This window comes from Nothobranchius furzeri, chromosome 3 (genome assembly GCF_043380555.1).
Source record: "Nothobranchius furzeri strain GRZ-AD chromosome 3, NfurGRZ-RIMD1, whole genome shotgun sequence".
Lineage (NCBI taxonomy): Eukaryota > Metazoa > Chordata > Actinopteri > Cyprinodontiformes > Nothobranchiidae > Nothobranchius > Nothobranchius furzeri.
The window spans coordinates 91,306,764-91,327,953 of record NC_091743.1 but is presented as its reverse complement, the minus strand read 5'-3'; the positions used below and the strand labels follow the sequence as shown (position 1 = coordinate 91,327,953).

At 45.9% G+C, this 21,190-nt stretch overlaps 1 protein-coding gene across 2 annotated transcripts in view; it reads right to left on the bottom strand.

Annotated features, from left to right (window-relative positions):
- Positions 1-1,028: 1,028 nt before the first annotated feature.
- map3k7 (mitogen-activated protein kinase kinase kinase 7) overlaps positions 1,029-21,190 on the bottom strand; it is a 42,423-nt gene continuing 22,261 nt past the window's right edge. Inside the window, exons 12-18 of one of the 2 annotated variants that reach the window (XM_054733761.2) lie at positions 19,157-19,304; positions 18,412-18,492; positions 11,148-11,215; positions 3,446-3,542; positions 3,204-3,265; positions 3,001-3,116; positions 1,029-2,073 (exon numbers count right to left, since the gene is read on the bottom strand). In XM_054733761.2, coding sequence (XP_054589736.1) covers positions 1,893-2,073; positions 3,001-3,116; positions 3,204-3,265; positions 3,446-3,542; positions 11,148-11,215; positions 18,412-18,492; positions 19,157-19,304 — 753 coding nt within the window. In that variant the 3' untranslated portion in view covers positions 1,029-1,892. The remainder of the gene's footprint in view (positions 2,074-3,000; positions 3,117-3,203; positions 3,266-3,445; positions 3,543-11,147; positions 11,216-18,411; positions 18,493-19,156; positions 19,305-21,190) is intronic. The other variant, XM_054733762.2, reaches the window with a different exon arrangement.

Sequence of the window (21,190 nt, the reverse complement as noted above, 5' to 3'; positions counted from 1 at the left end):
TCCTCATCTTCCAAACTGTGGAACTGAGGTCATTTTTTGTTGTGGTGTCCAAATGTATGCACCTGCCTAATTATGTTTAATCAGTTATTGCATACTTTCTGTAAATGTTGTTTCACTTCTCAGATCTGTCTCCCATATGATACGCGTACCTGAAACATTCCATCATAACCAACAATTTATACAGGAAACTCATGCAGTTTAACAAGGCTGCCCAAACCCTCACATCCCCCTGTAAATTATTGTCAGTCTTCTCATCTTCTTATAAACTTTTTCCAGTTTAATCTCGATTTTCTCAAAATTTAAGAGTAACTAAACCCCAAAATAACACCTTTTTGCTTATAAACTGTATAATTGGGACTTTATAAATGCAATCTTTCTGTTTCTGTGCATTTTTTGACATGTTTGTGTAAACTTGATTAAATCCAGAATCTAGGTCTAAAAACGTCTTAGTGCTGCCCCCTGTGGTAGAACAGCGGCTACTGCATTTTAAACTTGTGATTGACTAATTTCACGTCATCGGTAAAGTCTCCTCCCACTCCCCACACGTGGCCATGCCACTCGGTGCCTCCTGGCCACGCCCTCTTTCATTGCATTTTTCAGATCTTGACAAGGGGTGGAGTTACATTTTCTGATGGTGTGCAGTCTCTTTTGAATTTATTGATGAAATTTAAACTTGATTCCAAAACTTTTCCTATTTTTTCCAACTTTATTATAAAACTAAGTTTTCTCTTCCTTCTGCCGTTTTCCAATAATAGAATTTCATCATCAACAGTTTGTCTGTCCTGGAAAATAAACGTAGACCTTTTAAGATGTTTGATAGTTGAGAGTTTTCACTTAGCTGTCCCGGGGATGAGCGGACACACACGTGACAAACGTGCGCTTTCATCGTTCAGTTTATTTCACTGCCTTGTTGAAGGTAATCCTGAATCTCCTCCCAGAACACAGGAAGTCTCAAACGGCGCTCGTGTGTCCAGGAAAACCAAATCGTGAGCGAAAGTGATGAATTTAAAAAGTAAGACTCAAGTCTCTCACTTTTAAAAACAAAAAGTTTAAAAAGAAATGAAATTAGCACTCGGCCAAACTGAAGGAGATGACTGTGCAAAAAACAATGCATGAAAGTCCCGAAGTGGAGCCGGTGGGAACATTTACGTTATCAGCTTACCGACACACCCCACACCCAGAAAATATTCCCATCATGTCCGTTACATTAAAAGTACATTTCCTTTATCCGTACTAGTTGTCACAACAAGTAGTTAAACGCAGGCAACCACTAAGGCAACATGTGAACTACAACAAAACATTCTGTATGCCACGGTGCAGCTTCCTCAAGTCGCCCTCCAAACCAACCCAGCATGACCTAAAGCTAGAAGGTCACAGGAGCTACTCACCAGGTCAACTACTCGATAAAAAGTACAAAAACATCGACACTCAAAAACAATACTGAGGTTAAACAATAAGAGGACCCACAGCGGTGTGTGTGTGTGTGTGTTTGCTCTGGAAGCTGAAGACACACTCCTGCAGCGATGTCGGAGCAGAGGCTTGGAGGAGGGTTCGCAGGTGGAGGAAGGACCGATCCGAGGAGAATATTTATCTCAGGGAGGAGACACAGTCCAGACGTCCTTGCTGGGTCCTGGTCAGTCCTGGATGTGGTGGTTTGGGTCCAGCAGGATGTTTGAACAGAGGACACACGTTGCCCCCCCCCCCGTGTCTACAGTGCAACATGCAGGACACAGTAGACAGTAGGCCTGTCTGAAGCTGGACTTGGACTGGGTGTGTGTGTGTGTGTGTGTGTGTGTGTGTGTGTGTGGAAGCAGGCTGTGTAGTGTAGCTGTGCAGAAGAAGAGGTGGATGGGTAGACAGTGTGAGAAAGTAGGTGCGTTGTCTCTGTCTCTTCATGATGTCCCCTGTCTCTTTTGCTGCTGCACCCGGATGAGCTCCAGCTGTTTTTTGCACTTCTGGTAGTACGTGGACAGACTTTTGTTCTCCTCCAGCAGCTTTTTGTGCTCCTGCACCAGACGGGAAGTGTTCTGCTGGTCCTTCTCGTCTTGGTCCAATTCAGCAATGAGCTCCTTCCTGCAGACACAAGCACACAGATGAGCTGAAGCTAAAGCAGCTCATGGAAGTGATCCATCTTGATCCTCTATGGAGGAACTAGGGGTAACTTTGGTATCTGGGGACTCTGATCCTCAAGTCTCAGGACCATCTCACCCAGGACCAGTCCACGAGGCTCAAGAGGACCAACAACCAATGGAATCTCTGAGTTGGTTTCACTTTTACTTTGAGTCATTTAACATGAACAAGAACTCAAACTAGCAGGACGAGCGGCTCGTCTCTCCTCTTCCTGAAGTTTTTAGTCTCCAGGCAGGTAGGTGGCTAAAGCGGGTCAGAACCCCAGAACGGATTTCAAAAACACTTTTCATAAACTTTTTCAGCTCTTAATAATAATAATAATGCACAGGTTTTATATAACACTTGTAAAATCTACACGGACAGGACAAATGAACAAAATGAGAAAAGGTTCATGTGGTTTGAACGCTTGACTTTCTGAAGTGAGTCCAAAGCACAAATGTGTTGACATCTTTGTCTCTTCTAACATCAGAAGGGCGTTAAAGAGCATTCACAAGCAGCAACTGTGGTTTACAGCAGCTGTGGCAGTGCACGTAGCCCTAACCCTAATCCCTCTGGGCATTCCCAACCAGAGGGATGAGGGATTTATACACCGGCAACAGAGCAGCACCCGAGGTCCCGAGTGCCGAGTGGTGTATGGACCCGGTTACTGCTACAACTGGGTTTCCACCTGTAGACACCTGCTAGCAGGAGCAAAGAGACAAACGGTGGTCTGTATAGAAAACTGAACGACGCCGTGACCTTCTGCAAAAAGTCATTTGAAGGGACTTTATTCTAATGTTCTGATGGTCTGTAGAGTCAAAGTTAAATACTGCAGGTATCAGAAGCTGTGGTTGGTTCTGGAGATGAAGCCGGCTGTGCAGCTCCACTTACTTCCTCTGGATCAGCAGGGCTATCTCTGTTTGCACTTTCAGGTATTCCTGGGCCATCTTGCAGTGCTGCTCAAACACAGCCATGGACTCTTTGGAGTTTGGACACGGAGCGAGAGGCTGGAACACAAAAACACGACAGGTTTTCAGCTGTGGCTCCAGGCGGCGCTGGTGTGTGGCACCAACATGATGAAGTTCAGGGTTTACCTGCAGCTGATGATCCAGAGTGAGATACGCCATGGGAATGGAGTTGTCTGAGCTATTAGTGTCTGAGGAGATGGAGGCATAAGAAATGAGACGCCTAAAAACGGTGATGAGCAGACGTGATTACAGTCCTCGTGTTAGAAGGATCACCAAGACTAAACTTTAATGTAATTAGTCCAGTTAATGTCAGCGAGACCAAAAACGGCGCATGTGTGCGTGTGCGCGTGTGTGTGTGTCCTGAGGACCTGTGGGATCATCACGGGGGAAGTATTCCCTGGTGCTGGTCTTGTCAGAAGGCATCCTGACGCTAGGACTGGATGACCGGCTGCTGCTTCTGCTCCCCTGCATGAGGAAATCATACTTAATCATCACAGAAACTAGGTCAGATAATAGTCTTCTTTATAAAATAATAATCAAATAAACCAGAGCACTTCCTGTCCAACATCATCAACCCACAGAGATTAGTTTTGAAAAGACAAAATTTCCCTTTGAGCAGATTCCAAACCACTACGACGTCATAAAGATCCACCAAAAACTGGTTTTTAAACCACCTCAATTCAATTCAAAGATACTTTATTAATCCCAGAGGGAAATTAGAGTTTCAGTACACACAGTTCTGAGATCAGACATACGTACATAGACACATGACAAGAATTGGTGACTGTGGTCATTCGCAACCCCAGTCGCGCTACCCTAATAGATCAAGAGGGTTTATATGAGGACAGTCAGGGGGAGGGAAAAAAGGCACTTCAGAGTTACCCTCCACAGAAAGGACAGCTTTGCTATGCAAAAAAACACCTCAGACAGAAATGCACACACACTTCAGACATTACACAACATAAGTGTCCACTAGGTGGGCAGGTAGGGTTGGGACTCTCCTCACTTCAGAGCGTGCAGTCGCATGGGGCAGCGCTCGTCACCTCCGTTTGGACAGGGGAGGGAGATAATGGGTTAGAGAGCACATTGACTCCTAGATACGGTTCCACGGCCTTCACCGGTCACAGTCCCACCCAGGCTGGGAAAGGGAGAAATAGTTTCCATAGCGACGGCAGCATTCCACATTTCTTCTGAGGGGGGAGTTTTCACTCCAGCCTCACAGGCTCCAGATTCAGATAAGAATGGTTTTGGAGACAAACAGAGAGATAATTTCCTCTCTGCTTTAGTGTTCTGTTGGTCTTCAACCCCTCTAGATCCAATAATGGCGTAATTAATCCATCCCAATCCGTGCTGATCTGTCCAGTCGCTCCTTGATGGAATCCACCTTTTGTGCCAGAGCCTGAATCTCAGCCAAAGTTCCAAGCTTACGACTCATCTCAACAACTATATGAGTTTGTGAGTTCACCGCACGATGCATTCCATCCCTGAGCTCCGGGATTCAGCCAATATTCCTCGAAAGCTCGTTAATTTTCCGGTAAGCCAGGTAACCGCTCAGACCAAACAGCAGGAATCCCGACACCAACACGACAAATATCCAAACATCTTCAGAATCATCTACAGTTGAGAGAGGCAGATCAGGTTCCACTGTTTCCAGGAGTCCATGATATACCCAGCTGGCTCTGTCCCAGTGGGGCATCCGGGAGCCCCTTCTCCCGTTCTCACCGTTGAAAAAATTTTGTCAATGGCGTTGAGAGACCAACTGACCAGATCCATTTTTAATAATTTCCAGGCTCCAGAAAAAATGCAGAAAGGGCCGTGCATAGACAGGACAAAGAGCCTGGGGATAAGGAGGGAGGGAGAGGAGAAAAAGCGTCTGTACTCTCCAAGAGCCGGAGGAAGAGGATCAATAGGATCAATTCCCCGTGAGACCAGAAGAGGGCGATAGATGGCTAATGTCTGATTAACATTTAGTGATTTCTCTATTTAAATGAACCCAAACAAAAGAGGGAGAGCCAGAAACCAGCCTGGAACCAACCTTCTGCATTACCTTTTAATTCCCAAGAGCTGAACCTCCAAGTTTCACATATTATTAACAGAGCAGGTTTGTAATGTTTCACCAAGATCTTGCATTGATGACGGTAGCATCTGACCGCTGCGCAAAGCCTTCTCCAGCACATCTCAAACATTCTCAATGGGATTAAGGTCTGGACTCTGTGGTGGCCAATCCATGTGTGAAAATGATGTATCATGCTCCCTGAACCTCTTTCACTATTTGAGCCTGATGAATCCTGGCATTGTCATCTTGGAATATGCCCGTGCCATCAGGGAAGCTGGAATAACCCGGTCATTCAGGATATTCAGGTAGTCAGCTGACCTCATTCTTGTAGCACATCCTGTTGCTGAACCTAGACCTGACCAACTGCAGCAAGCCCAGATCATAGCACTTCCACCACAGGCTTGTACAGTGGGCACTAGGCATGATGGGTGTATCACTTCATCTGCCTCTCTTTTTACCCTGATGCACCCTAAGTATGGAACAGGGTCCACCTGGACTCATCAGACCAGTTTGTAATAATGCGTTGGACAGTCCTTAACCCAGTTTTAGTCATTTCTGTATCTCCTTAGATGTTTTCTCTGTTTAATGCACCAATGATCTGACTCTTCTCACAGACCACCAGATGTGTCTTTCCACATGGTTATTTAGGAAATGAAAAGCAACTTGTTGCACCAGTTGGGTTAAATTACATGTTGCAGGTGAAAGAAAATCACTCTGCAGTAATTATCCAAAAGGAAGCTCCTACCTATCTGCTTAGTTAAGTCCAGGTTGCCGGGCAGTGTAGACGAGCCTGGTACTGATCCCCAGCTGTTAATACTGGCGTTGATTAGGGACGCACCTATATTTCAGAACGGAGTACTACTACAGCAGCAGTAGCTCAGGAGGTAGAGCGGGTTGTCCAGTAATCAGAAGGTTGCAGGTTCAATCAGAGAATTCTGTTGTTGTGTCCTTGGGCAAGACACTTAACCCACCTTGCCTGCTGGTCAGAGGGACCGGTGGCGCCCGTGCTTGGAAACCTCGCCTGTCAGTGTGCCCCAGGGCAGCTGTGGCTACATCGTAGCTCATCACCACCAGGGTATGAATGTGTGTGTGTGTGTGTGTGAATGGATGAATGATACACTGTAGTGTAAAGCTCTTTGGAGTCCTCTGACTCTGAAAGGCGCTATAAAAGTGTAGGTCATTCATCACTTATCATACTGATAAACATCACTGCATGCCTTGAAATGAACATGGTTAAACTACATGTATTTTACTAGAATATAGGAGTCCTTGTGGGGGCGCTGGAGGGAGCTCCTTCCTGAGACTCCTTTGTTCTCTCGAGTGACTTCAATGCTCACCTGGGCAACAACAGTAAGGCCTGGAGAAGTGTGGTTGGCAGGAATGGCCCCCTCATCTGAATCTGAACAGTGTTTGTTATTGGACCTCTGTGCTCATGCCAAAGGTGTCCATTAGAGCTGAAGAAAATGATCAAATAACCGATGCATCGAGATGCCAACATATACGATTCTGAATCGTAGAAGAACACCATAATCAGTTATAGTGGAATGCAGATTCGTTTTTTTCAACTGCAGCACCAGCGTCAAATGCTAATTTATCAGAGAGGGACGTCACATTTACCGAGTAGGAAATATTGGTCCGCCTTAATGTGGTGTTGCAGGGTTGAGCGCTTGAGTTCTAACCTGAGACCAAACCCGAACCGATTAAACCCAACGGGTTGAGTCGGATTTGGGCTTGTGAATTATTTTAACTGAGCGGGTTGGGTCACACAGCGCACTCCATGCACCCAAAAAGCAAGACAGAGAGAAAGAAGCGCACAGTGTCTGTTCACACAAGTGAGGAGCTGAGGATGCACCTCCAGACACGCAGTATTATTTCTCCTCAGTGTTTTAAGAAGCGCTTAAAACCTCAGGTTCAGTCGGGCTCATTTAGACTGAGTGTTGTGATGTCGGGAGGTCCAGTGCTAGGGTGGGGGTGGGTGTGAGTGATGGCAGCTGCAGGATCTAATCATCTGTCTCTTTTATTTAGAGACACGAAGAAGTTTACAGGAGAGAGTCAGAAGGAGCTTCAATTCCCACCTCCAACAGAATTTTGAACATGTCTGGAGGGAGGCGGGGAACGTTAGCCACTTCCACATCTGGGTCAGAACGGTCCAGGCTCGGTAGCTTATTGGATTTAACATCTGGGAAATATGTGCATTTTCCGTTCTGAGTTGACTTTTTTTCAGACCTCTGTGAGGGGTTCCCGCTTGCGAGATTCATTATTATTTTGGATGCCTATCATTATCATCCCAGCCGCTTCACACTCGGCTGCGAACCGCTCCAGTGAAAGCTGGAGATCGCTGTCCGTTGAAGCCAACAGGACCACATCATCTGCAAAAAGCAGAGACCTGATTCTTAGGCCACCAAAACAGACCTCCTCAACACCTTGGCTGCACGTAGAAATCCTGTCCAAAAAAAAGATGAACAGAATTGGTGATAAATGGCAGCCTTGGCGGATTCCAACTCTCACCAGAAACAAGCACGACCAACTGCCGGCATTGCAGACCAAGCTCTGACACCGATTATGAGGGGATATAAACAGCCCTTATCAAAGGGCCTGGTACCCCATACTCCCAGAGTACCCCCCACAGGTTCCCCCGGGGAATGCGGCCGGACGCCTTCTCCAAATCCACAAAACGCGTAAATTGGTTGAGCAAACTCCAACGCACCCTCCAGGACCCCTTTAAAGGTATAGAGCTGGCTCAGTGTTCCACGGCCAGGACGAAAACCACATTGTTCCTCCTGAATCCGAGGTTTAACAATCCGATGGACCTTTCTCTCCAGAACCCTTGAATAGTCCTTACCAGGGAGGCTCAGAAGTGTGATCCCTCAGTAGTTGGAACACACTTGGCACCCCCCCCCCCCCCCCCCCCCCTTTTAAATAAGGGGACCACCACCCCAGTCTGCCAGTCCAGTGGAACTGCCCCTGATGTCCACGCGATATTGCAAAGCTGCGTCAACCAACACAGCCCAACAACATCCAGAGCCTTAAGGAACTCCGGGCAGATCTCATCCAACACCGGGGCCTTGCCACTGAGGAAATTTATGACCACCTCACTGACCTCGGCCCCAGAGATTTGAGAGACCAACTCAAAGTTCCGAAACTCTGCTTCCTCACTGGAAGATGTGCTGGTGGGATTGAGGAGGTCGTCAAAGTATTCAGTCCACTGATCCACAACGTCCCGAGTAGAGGTCAGCGGCACACGTCCCACTGTAAACAGTGTTGGTAGCACACCGCTTTCACCTCACGAGATGCCTGATGGTTGACCAGAATCTCCTTGAAGCCAAACGGAAGTCTTGTTTCATGGTCTCACCGAACTCCTCCCATGCCCGGGTTTTTGCCTTCGCGACCACCCGAGCCGCATACCGCTTGGACTGCCGGAACCCATCAGCTGCCCCTGGAGTCCCACAGGCCAAAAATATTTGATAGGACTCTTACTTCAGCTTGATAGCATCCCTAACAGCCGGTGGCCACCAGCGGGTTGCCACCACAACAGGCACCGACAACCCTGCAGCCACCTCAACAATAGAAGCATGGATCATGGCACACTTGGACTCAATGTCCCTTGCTTCCCTTGGGATGTGTTCAAAATCTGTCAGAGGTGGGAATTGAAACTCCATCTGACAGGAGACTCCGCCAAACGTTCCCAGCAGACTCACAATACGTTTGGGCCTGCCAGGTCTGACCGACTTCTTCCCCACCATCGAAGCCAACTCACCACCAGGTAGTGGTCAGTTTACAGCTCCACCCCTCTCTTCACCCAAATGTTTATGACATGCAGCCGCAGATCGGATCAAATGAAATGACAACAAAGTCAATCATCTAACTGCAGTCTAAGGTATCCTGGTGCCAAGAGCACATATGGACACCTTTATGCTTGAACATGGTGTTCATTATGGACAATCCATGATGTGCACATAAGTCCAGTAAAAAACACCACTCCGATTCAGATCAGGGGGGTGATTCCTCCCAACCACACCTTTCCACGTCTCACCGTCATTGCCCACATGAGCGTTAAAGTCCCCGAGCAGAACAAGGGAGTCACTTGAAGGAGCGCTCTCCAGTACCCCCTTCTAGGACTCCAAAAAGGATGGGCAATCTAAGCTGCAGTTTGTTGCATAAGTCAGAACCCATTCCCTTACATGAAGGAGGGAGGCTACCCTCTCATTCACTGGGGTAAACCTCAATGTACAGGCACCAAGTTGTGGGCAACAAGTATGCTCACCCCTGTTTGGGGCCTCTTAATGGAGCAACTCCATAGTGGTAGTAAGTCCAACCACTTTCGAGGAAACTGGTTCTGGTGTCAGAGCCATGCATTGAAGTGAGTCCAACTACTGTATATCTAGCCAGAAACTCTCAACCTCCAACACCAACACCGAACCAAGAGCTTGTTTTTGTATTCGAGGATCAGACTGCCAAGGTCCCTGCCTTCGGCTACAACCCAACACACAATGCACCCGACCCCTTTGGCCCCTCCCATGAGTGGTGAGCTCATGGAAAGGGGGACCCACATTTCCTCTTTAGGCTGTGCCCGGCCAGGCTCCATGGGTAAAAGCCCGGCCACCAGACGCTTGCCAGCGTGCCCCAAATCCAGGCCTGGCTCCAGAGGGGGCCTAGGTGACCCACGTCCGGGTGAGAGAACACTGTTTCCACGTGTCTTGTTCTTCATAAGGGGTCTTTGGGCTGCACTTTGATCACTCACCTAGATCCTGTTTGCCATGGGTGACATTTTTATTTTTTAAATGTTTTTCTGTTTTACTTATGATTTTCAACTAAGTATTTGTTTCATCATTGGCTTTCCATACAGGTTTATAGGGACATAACACACGTTTAGAATGCGTGAAATTTTGATCCCTTAGGCTTGCCATATTGGAAGAGGCGTTTGATGGTGTTCCTCTGGAGGCCCTGTAGGGTACCAGGTCCTCTGATAGGGACTGTTAAGCCCCATTCCCACCTGTACCGGGTCGGCCCGGGCCGGGTAGCGTAGGTTGTTTACATATCTGGGTGGCCTGGAATTTTCCCGGGCCAACCAAGGCTCATTCTCGGCCCTCTTCCCGAGGGGTACTGCTTCAGGCCGACCAGGGCCAACACACCCACTGCTGACAGCAAATTCACACCTTCCATTAGAGCAAGCCTCTGATTGGTGGGTAGAATCAGCCCACATGGGCTTAAGACAAGGATGTGTGGAATCAACCGGGCCAGGCTGGGGCCGACTGGGGCTACCCGGCCCGGGCCGACCCGGTACAGATGGGAATGGCCCATAAGATACCTATATGACCAGTGTCAGAGCTTGGTCCATATTGGCAGCAGTAGTCTGACTCGTTTCCAGTGAGAGTTGGAGTCCAACAAGGGTGCTCTTTGTCACTGACTCTGTTCATAACTTTTACGGACAGGTTTTCTAGGTGCAGCCAAAGTGTTGAGAGGATCCGTTTTGGTGAAGAAGGATCATGTCTCTGCTGTTTGCAGATGATGTGGCTTCATCAGGGATTTGTAGTCTTTGAAGCAAATTAGGCACCAGGCTAGTTCTAATACATATTTTATATATGATCTGCAGGCCAAATAAAAACAGACCACGAGCCAGATTTAACCCGAGTTTGACACCTATGCCCTACGCTGTCCCTTCAGAGAAACGTATATAAACTTATTTTAATATCTTAAATGTTTTTATGGTCCGTATCTGTGCTGTTTAAAAGGAAGTGCCAGACTGAGACTCAGGTGAGCATCTTTATTGGATCTCACTGATAACGGGAATATGAGCAGCTGTGGAGGTTTACTGACAGGTTTGTGCAGTTTCAGGATTCTGTTTGGGTTTCTGCTGATGTTTTATAATTCACCCTAATGCACAGCCTATAGTATGTTTGTAGGACAAAAATGCGTCGAGGGCAATTTTACTATCTATTTTCTTTCCAACGGGAAATAAAGTGGATTAAAGTGAGAGTTCCAAGTGTTTGCTGTTGAGGCTGAGTGGGTCTTACCTGGTTGGACTCTGTGCCGATGGCTGACAGATCCTGGACAGAACGACGCCTCTGTGCATCAATTGTGCCTGAGAATGGAGGAGGGTACAAGCAAACACAAAGGACAGAATGAGACCTGCACAGCTTTATGCAACTACAAAAGGAGACCAATTCCTGTTTGTTTTGAGAAAATAGGTTGTCTAGAGAACCAGAGGGGACAGCTGGACAGTTTTACACCATTTGTCTTAATGCCAGAGTGGCGTGTGGAACTTCAGTTCTAATAGCTCCCAGAGAAAACACACATCACACACACCAAAGGGATTCCGGTCAGCTACTAGGTCTGACTATGGTTCTGGCTTAAGGCAGATGGTGAGCCTTATGCAGCATCCCAGTAGTTTCATGGAAGTCACTGCAGACCAATATAATAAAACTCCTTTCAGCTTTAAAAAAAAATCTAAATTCACAAATGAGTGATAGTACAAGTTGCTGCAGCCCTGAAGAGTTAACTCGCTCATTTTTGATTTTGTGAGGACAGCTTAATGCCAATAATGTAAAATTAATAGTATTGACTCAATATAGGTTAAACTTAAACAAATAAACAATTCAAAAATATATTTTTCACATCCGAGTTCTTTCAGAGGATCAGTGGATTTAGTTTTCAGTGACTTTTTCTCGCTGGCCTTTTGTCGTCATGAACTCATGACACATGGAAACGAACCCTCTAGAGCTGCAGTATCAGCGGGGACTCAATTTCTGTTCTAAACACAAACATCCATGTTTACTTCAGACAAAAACCTAACCACTGGGATGTAACTGACACAGGCAACACGAGGAGGACAAAATAAGTTATGTTCTTTTAATGGTGGAGTTTAACTTTCTTCTCTTGCAACAGTTTTTCCAACCACAAAAGCAGGAACTATGAATGAAAGTGGAAAGTCTTCATGCAAATGGATCAATGTCCTCCCGCAAAAGGACATAGGATTACACTGTAGATGCATCAAGTTAATTCATTTAAAATAAATTCTGAGTTTTGGGAGAAGCTGGTAAAGCCATTTTTATTTAAAGCTTTCATAAATTCCCTCTCTGTACATGTTCCTGTGCAGGGGTGATAGAGGTTCATTCATTAAAATCCAGACAGGTCACCCACACTTCAGAGACCCATCATCTGGATCCGCCTAGAGTTCACCATGTTGATGAGCTAACAGTTAGCTGCTAGTCACGAGTCTGCTGCTACCTTAAAACATCTACTGCAAAATAAACATGAATATTTTATTTTGATTTCACATCAGGATAAATAATCTGATATTCCAGCAGGAAGTGTAACTATAGCACAAAAACCACTGCAAAATGTTTGAATACATCAGGGAGAAGAAGTATTTGACATATCAGTATTATCACCAGTACGGGTATTTCTAACTCACACATTTGCACCAGATGTCGCCAACTAGCCAAATATTGAATTCATACAAAAAAATCAGAACATTTGGGAGTACAAGTTGAGTCACAATAAAAAAGTATTAAACACGTTGATAATTTGTAGGAAAGCTTTAGTTGGTGACTACAGCTTCTAGACGGCACTTGTACGGAGAGACCAGTCCACTTCAACAGGCCTGCCAGTACCCCTCGCTGAAAAGCACCCTCAAACTCAACTGTTGGTATGATTTCTTGGGGTGGTAGACAGTGTCATTTTCCCTTCAAACATGGCGTGTAGAATGACGAGCAAAAAGTAGACTTTAGGTTTCGTCTGACTATATTATAGTCTCTCTCGGTAATCCACAGGCTTCTTCTAATGAAGGGTAGATTATTCTTTACCTGTCCCGACAGTTTTGGCTTCTCACTTAAAAGCTGTCTTCATGTCATGTCATCTGTATGAACGCTGACGTGGGAAGGGTGCATGGATCTGTCGAGGTCGCAGGCCCCCACCCCCCTGGTATTTTGGCCTATTCTTTCATTCAGAATGTCTGTAGAGCTGTGATGTTTTGGGGCTGTTGCTGGGCAGCATTGACTTGTGTGTGAATTTGTGTGCGTGGGTGAATGACTGTGTTGTAAAGCACCTTGGGGGGTTGTAGAACCTCAGAAGGAGCTATATTTAATTTAATACAGCCAATTTGCTATTTATCATTGTGAGAAAGAAGTAGCTCAGGAGGTAAAGCGGGTTGTCCAGTAATCGGAAGGTTGCAGGTTCGATCCCGGTTCCGACCAGAGAATGCTGCTGTTGTGTCCTTGGGCAAGACACTTAACCCGCTTTGCCTGCTGGTGATGGTCGGAAAGACTGGTGGCGCTTGTATTCAGTAGGCTTCACCTCTGTCAGTGCGCCCCAGGGCAGCTGTGGTTACATTGTAGCTCATCCTCACCAGCGTGTGAATGGGTGAATGTGTGATTGTGTTGTGAAGCGCCTTGGGGGGTTGTAGAACCCTAAGAAGGTGCTATACAAATACAGGCCATTTACATTCAACTCCCTCCACAGATTCTCTATTGGTCTGAGGTCTGAAGACATGCTAGGCCACTCCATCTTTGGGCGGTGTATTTGGGATCATTATTGTGCTGGAAGATTCAACCACCACTGATGGGAGGAGTTTGCCCAAAATCTTACAATATGTGGCTCCATTCATCCTTTCTTGTTGTTTGTTGTTCCTAACATGCAACGCAGCATTCTTCCCCCTCCAAACACACAGAGTTCTATATTGGTCTCATATGACCACATGACATTCTCCCAGTCTTCCTGTAAATCATCCAGATGACCACTGGCAAATCTGAGATGGTCCTGGATATGTGCTGGCAAAGCAGAGGGACCTTTAGAGGTGGTGTGCCACTTATTGTAACCTTTTGTCATGTGGTAGTAGATCTCTTGAATTCACTGACCAGCTCCCCCATGCCATTCTGGGTGGTTTCCTCACTGATCAAGATCATTTGTACCCCATGGTCATGGTGTGATCTTGCGTTGAGTCCAAGGTCAAGGGAGACTGTCAATAATCTTGAAGTTATTCCTTTTTCTACTAACTGATCCAACGTTGATCTGTTCTCACCAAACTACTTGCTTATTGAAGGCTGGCTCATCCCAGTCATGTGCTGACGTACAACCTTGTCCCTGGTGGCCCAAGACAGCTCTCTGGTCTTGAACAGGCTGCCTCGAGAGCAGAGGATTACCCTGCCAAGGGTTTTCTGCTGTTGAATCCTTGAGCAGGACACTTCACCCAACTTGCCTGCATTGGTGATGGTCTGAGGGGCCGACAGTAGAAAATGGCAGCCTCGCCTCTGTCGGACTGCACCAGGGCGGCTGTGGTTATGTAGTATGTGAATGCTTTGAGCGCCTAGAAAAGCACTATATAAGCCTAATCAATTATAATTTTAATAAATCGTAAAATGTGATTGTCTGGATTTATTAATCATTATCTCTCTCACAGTTCAAGTGTATTTATGATGATTACAAATTACAAAGCTCTAAAATATTTTTAGGTGGGCCACGTGGCATAAGCACTGGCTGCCAAATACTTTTTTGCCCCACTAAGTGGAACAGACCACAGTATTCATGTTTACTGGAAACTGGTTTATTTCCCCTCTAAGTGTTTTGCTGGGTTTCACTCACATGATGTCTGCAGCCACGCAAAACTCAAATGGGGGACAGGAAGTGTTTTACTGCGCAACAAAACATTGAGATAAGACACGGCACGATGGATGAAAGCGATAATACTAAGGCTTTAAATGAGCTGGCACAGACGCGATCTAACAAAAAAAAACATCTTCTTTTAGGTTACGACTGCTATAGTTTTAAAAGTCGCACTTTTCATACACTGTGGAGGATTTACCCAGCGCTGAAGCGATCAGCAACAAACTACCTCGTGCTGCCTTCCTCATATCACTGCAAACCAAACGAAAGCCTTTTCTAAGCCTGGAAGTCTACAGCTGCTTTATTTCAGGTTGGGTCACCTTTTATTGATCCGGAGAGAAGCTTTAAATGACGATCGTCTTCTTTTTGCTTGGTAGTGAGTTTTAATTCATTAACTCATGATAATATCCCATTAGGACAGTGGGAGGGTTAATAAAACACTCAGTAATCTGTTACCTGTTAGAATGTGATCGCTGTAAACTCCAGCATCGTCCGTTTCAGCTCCTGTTTTAAGTCGTAGATTACTGATTCACCTCTGCAGGCGTCTTTCAGAACGCTTTTTTTTAAATGAAGTCCATTGTGGCGCTCTACATTTGTCTTTGTCCCGATTACAGTGATTGTAATAACCAAAGACATATAATTTCAGCATTTTAACGCCCAGTCACCAAAGTCAGTAGTGTTTTGTGCAACGCCGGCTACTCCCGGACACCCATCTGCATTTGGTGATGAAGATGCAACGTTAAGTGAAACCCAGCAATTCGGAAACGCCAACTGTGGATTAGACTAATCTAAAATCATCACACAGAGAAGAAAAATCGCTCACTTCACTTGCTCAATGTTCACAAGAAGGACCCTTTTTCTATGACACGACTGTATTTGTATTTATCGCCTATGTCACAATAAACTCATTTATAGATTTTAAAAGTTTAAATGCAGCACAAAACATTAAAAAGTATTCAAGTTTTGTATTAATCAACTATATAAGATAGTTAGGTAGCACAGGCCAGTGAAAGGTCTAAGGCAAACTAAAACTACAACACATGAGGGGACACACACAAACACACAAGTTTGCTTTTCTATCCATTTTAGGACTTTGTATTGACTTGCATTCATTTTATTAACTGCATTTATGTCTAACCCTAACCCTAACCAGTGCATTCCTCAACCTACCTGTAACAAACAGTCAATTCACATCTTACCTCTAAACCAAAAATAGGGGGCCCACCGTATTAGCACCGGGTTTTGGTCCTAATACGGCCCATCGGTCTTCAGATTAGTAAAAATGCCAGTTTTGGTTCCAAGTAGGATAGTTAAACGAGCACACACACACACACACACACACACACACACACACACACACACACGCACAAACAAAATACAAAAACTCATAAACACACACAAACAACACAAGCACTTGGATCTTGACTGTGATAAAAAAATTAAACTATCACTAAATATCACAACTTGTCCTTAAGAGCTAAGGTTTTAAAAGATGCAATAAGAAAATCTGATATTTAGCATCCCTTGGTGCTGCCATGTGGGTCTTTACTGCCTCTGTACACTCCAAACACGAACAACAACCACCATCCATTATCTGTTAGAGTTTAGTGTCAGGAACTATGTTCCTAAAATGAGCCAGTTCAAAAATCCCCTTTTGTGACATCACAACAAGGGAAATTAGCATAGAAGATCCAACACTTTGTTACCAAAACATGGAGCAGAGCTATGGCTAGTAGCAAAGGGGTTGGTTGTTGGCTGCTAAGAACACGGATCCGGACACTCAGAAAACTGTGGCTCTACTTAGTTTGACTTGGAGGCAGACCAATTTAGCCTCGTTCCTGCTCAGTGGCTCAGTGAAGGACACTTCTGACGGAGTGAGCTGTACCTACTCACCCAGGCTCGTCCTCTGTTTAATTCTACACAGAGAAAGAGTCTGGTTACTCACAGGCAGAGAGGCACATGAGGGGCGGGGCTAGCCAGCTCTAAAATAACCAATCGGAAAAAAGGCGTAAACGAGGACTGTACCGCGCAACACTGTAGTTGATTTTAGCTGTAGTCAAAAACGGCGTCTGGTGAGGGCGCAAACATCTTTGTTTTTTTAGAAGAAAAGCTTTTAGTGCTTCTTGTTGTGGTTTTAAAGACATGTTCAAGTCAATTAGAACAGAGGAAACAGTCGCAGCGAACTCCGCTTCAGACGCCGCCTTCGTTGTTTATGAGAAAGTCAACGTGTGACGTACGCTGCTCAGCGCTGATTGGCTCAGTTAGCATTCTCAGTTGGTGGGGTTTTTGAATAGGATAGTTCCCAGACCCAATGCTTCCCATAAAGAAGCATGGGGCTGGCTGGTCAGCCTACCTACTCACACCAGTGTTTCCCCTACACAGGCTGAGGCGTGGAGCTGCGCCACGGCTACGAAAACGTACACGTATGTCCCAGAATAACATCTGCTTAAGAAAAGCTGTAAAACATCCTTTTCAATCTAAACAATGACCTAAAGCTCACACGCAGACTGACTCCTGTTTGCCATGAGAGATTCAGGTTTAGACGTGAATAGGTTCATCTGTGTACTCAGGTTCACTCTCGCTTCTGTCTCTGTTCCTCTCATTCAGATCTATCCTCTAACATTAGCCAAAATTAGCTCTGACCCTCAGTGAGAGGGAAATTAATCAACAAGGCCTTCTCAAAGTTAATGGATGTAAAGAGAGCAAGAACAGGGAAAATAGACATGCTAGCAGTGAGTCCTTTATGCATGAAGGTCAAGGACGAGTCCTGAAGAACGGGAGAGCTGATTCACACCTTGTGCCCATAATTTTCTGAAGCCAAGCCAGAGAGGGGACAGAGTCATGAGTTGGTAAACTGATCTCATCTGTGTTACTGCACTAAACCAACCATCAGCTGTTTGGTTTTACTGGAAGTCAGAGCCAATTTCCAGCAGAGAAAATCTAGATCCTCTAAAAGTTGCTAAGAGATGAGAAAGTTTTGCTAACAACTCATGATCTGCTCCTCACAGCTACAGGAAAAGGAAAAGTTCAACAGACATGAGGCAACTCTGATGTGTGTTACTCCAGGACCCGCTCAAATACCGCATCAGTACGTTTTATAGGGAGGAACAAATATACGGAGTAATATTTAACACAGATGTTTCTACACAAAATGATCACAAATACATTAAAACTATAACTCTTGTCCCATTCTGCTGACTTTTATGTTGATCTTGGTTGATTTTAGTAAGATATAACTACATTTTAGCACATCATTTTTACTCCACGAAATTACCAGTAAAGAACTCAACTCTGCCACCTACTGATGGAAACCAGGGTCTGCAGGCTCCTTAAAATGAGAAGTGGATGCTTCAGACACTTAAACGTCAGGCTTTCATAACGAAACGTGTTGGACACCAAAGTATTTCTGAAGGTATAATATTCCACTGCATAAGGATGGAATCTCTAGTAATGCTCTTACTTTGACAAACCAAGTTGCGGCATTTCCTGTCTGTTTACAGCAGAGATGAGCCATGACTCAGTGGGCGACTGAATTATAGTGGTTGTGATAGTTTGAATAACTGAGCAGTGATAATTTGAAGTAACACACATAGAGAGCCAGGTCAGGTGACAGCAACCCAGAGACTCAGCCAAGCAAGCTCTACCCGACCACCAGGAAGCCCGGTGGTCCAGCGATACCTGTGACGATGATCTTGGGGATATCCAGAATGGTTCCATAGGATGCAGTTTTACGGTGGCCTCGCTTATACAGGGGGCGTGCTGCGAAAACACACACACACACACACACACACACACACACACATACAGCTGCATACACAACAAGCATGCAGACTGACAGAATGCAGGCCCACCACAGGACTAACGTGGGCTACATACATGCAGAGCATACCGTGTGCGTGCAGGACAGACATGCACCCTGCCCCGTCCAGGAGCACTGCAACAGCATGCCAGTGTAGCAGTGTGGTGCACTGCTACACTGGCATGCTGTTGACCACTGTGCTTCAGCGCAACCAACACAACAGCAAGTATTCATCTGCAGTGCTTTTGGGAGAAGTTCCACTAAGCAACAAAAAGACAAAGTGTTAAATCAGCATCCAAGTCTGAGCAGCAACAGAACTTTTTAGGGTTGAAAAAAAAGAAAAAAAAACTCTAATTTCCCTCTGGGATTAATAAAGTATTACTGAACTGAACTGAATAGAACAAACACACGCTGAGACGAAACCCTGACTGTAAACATGACAGCTCAGCATGACGGCACTGATGTGTGCTTCCTGTGTTGGGACTGATTTGGGTTTTAGAACGAGGTTTAACCGGACTAAACTGCATGCTTTTACCCTCACTATGAATAAAGACAAACAGAAATCAAGAGGGCCAAGCCAGTTCAGTGGCTATCTGTTTCAGGTCACATGACACCTGGTCATACCTGCAGGTGCAAACGGCATCTTGGGCTCCAACTCAGACAGGTCAGTGCTCATTCTTTTGCTGTCGGAGGAAGTCAAGCAATGAGTTCGTGTAGGCAGGCTCTCGACACTGTCCCCCCCGGACAAAGGCAGGGTCCTGGACGGGTCTCCCTGCAAGAACGGCAGAACACATTTACATCTACGGCACAGAACCAACGTTTTATCTGAACCTACTGGACTAGGGATAGCTCCGGTTCACTTGTTCAAACACCAGACACACGAGTCTTTTAAACACCTAACACGATCAATGCTGCTGATGATCTCTTGAAACGTGATACGAGCAAGGTCTGAACTTATCACCTTTACTACAAATTCTACTACCCCTGAAATGCATTTTACTACCAACACAGTCACAAGCAGTGGCCCGTTTGGGGGTAGGGGACGCACAGCACTGATGAGCTGAAGGCAGGGACCTTGGTGGTCTGATCCTCGGCTACAGAAGCTGGTTCTCGGTGTGTGGAATGTCACCACTCCGATGGAGAGAGAGCCTGCGTTGGTGTGTGAGGTTGAGAGCTTCTGGCTAGATATAGTTTGACTCACCTCAGCGCATGGCTCTGGCTGGCCAGTTTACCAGTGCGGAGTTGCTCTCCCTGAGAGGAGCTGAGGGACGGGCACACTTGCTGGCCGGCCTTGGTGCCTGTACGTTTGAGTTTACCCCGGTGAGCGAGAGGGTAGCTTCCCTCCACTTCCCTGTGGGATGACGGGTCCCGACTGTTGTTTGTGCTTCTGCATCAACCTGCAGTTCCAAGTCCTTCCGTGCTCGTCATGGATTGTCCATAATGAACATCATGTTCAAGCATAAAGGTGTCCATATGTACTTCTGGCACCAGGACACCTGAGGTCGAAGTTCGATGAACGACTTAGTCATCATTTCATCTGACCTGCGGCCACATGTCTTGAACGCTCGGGTGAAGCGACGGGTGGAACTGTCCACTGACCACTACCTGCTGGTGAGTTGGCTTCGATGATGGGGGAGGAAGCCAGTCAGAACTGGCAGGCCCAAACGTAATGTGGGGGTACGAGTCTTCTGTCTGAAGGAGCCTATTTGTCTTCTAAATTTTCTAAAACAGCTTTAAGTATCTCTAGATCTTGTTCAAGGTGAAGGACAGACGGAGCAGGAGGTGGACAGGTGGATTGGTGCTGCATCGGCAGAGATGCGGGAGCTGTACCGAGACCTGTTGTGGTGAAGAGAGCTGAGCTGGAAGGTGAAGCTCTTGGTCGAGCTACGTTCCTACCCTATGGTCACGAGCTTTAGGTAGCGACCAAAAGAATGAGATTGTGGACACAAAAAGAGTTTTCTCTGCTGCTATGCCAGATAACCTGTGTTTGGATGACGGGTCAGCTAGCTAAAGGAAAACCGTTATTGTGAGGTGGAAAAGGCTCTTGCTAGTACAAACATGAGCAACAGAACCAATCCCATCCACGATGCAGGTCCTGCCTGGCGCCCCACAAAGATTCATCACAACAAAAACTCTGCTTTAATGCAAAAGTTACTAAACAATGGAGGACTGACAAAAAGAGACTACCAAGTCACTTTTGTGTTTATTACTTTCAAGGGCCTTAACTTGAGTTCATGACATGTTCTACCTTTGACTACCCCGTCTAAACCCGAATGACCCCGACAAAAGGATCTGAAGAGAACACCCCACCCTGGTAAAAGCACCAAAAGCTGGCAGCGTAGGTGGTGAAGGTTCTGACTCATCCAGTCATGGTAATCCTAAAGGGTTCAAATGAGGGCAACTGGACTTCTTTGGTTTCTTGAAGACATTTAGTTGATTCATCTTCCCTGCACCTGTAATGAGGCTCTGAACCTGATTCCAAAACACTTTCATTCCAGCTCACACCCTCCTGCATCTACTAAAACAGCCATGCCCACACAATAGGAGTTAACGACTCCAACAACTCCTCAGGAGGCAGGGGGTATTCATAGGTAGTTTCAGTTCGTTAAGCAACAATAGACAGCTACAGTTTATAAGCTTGACCCTCCCACATTCCAA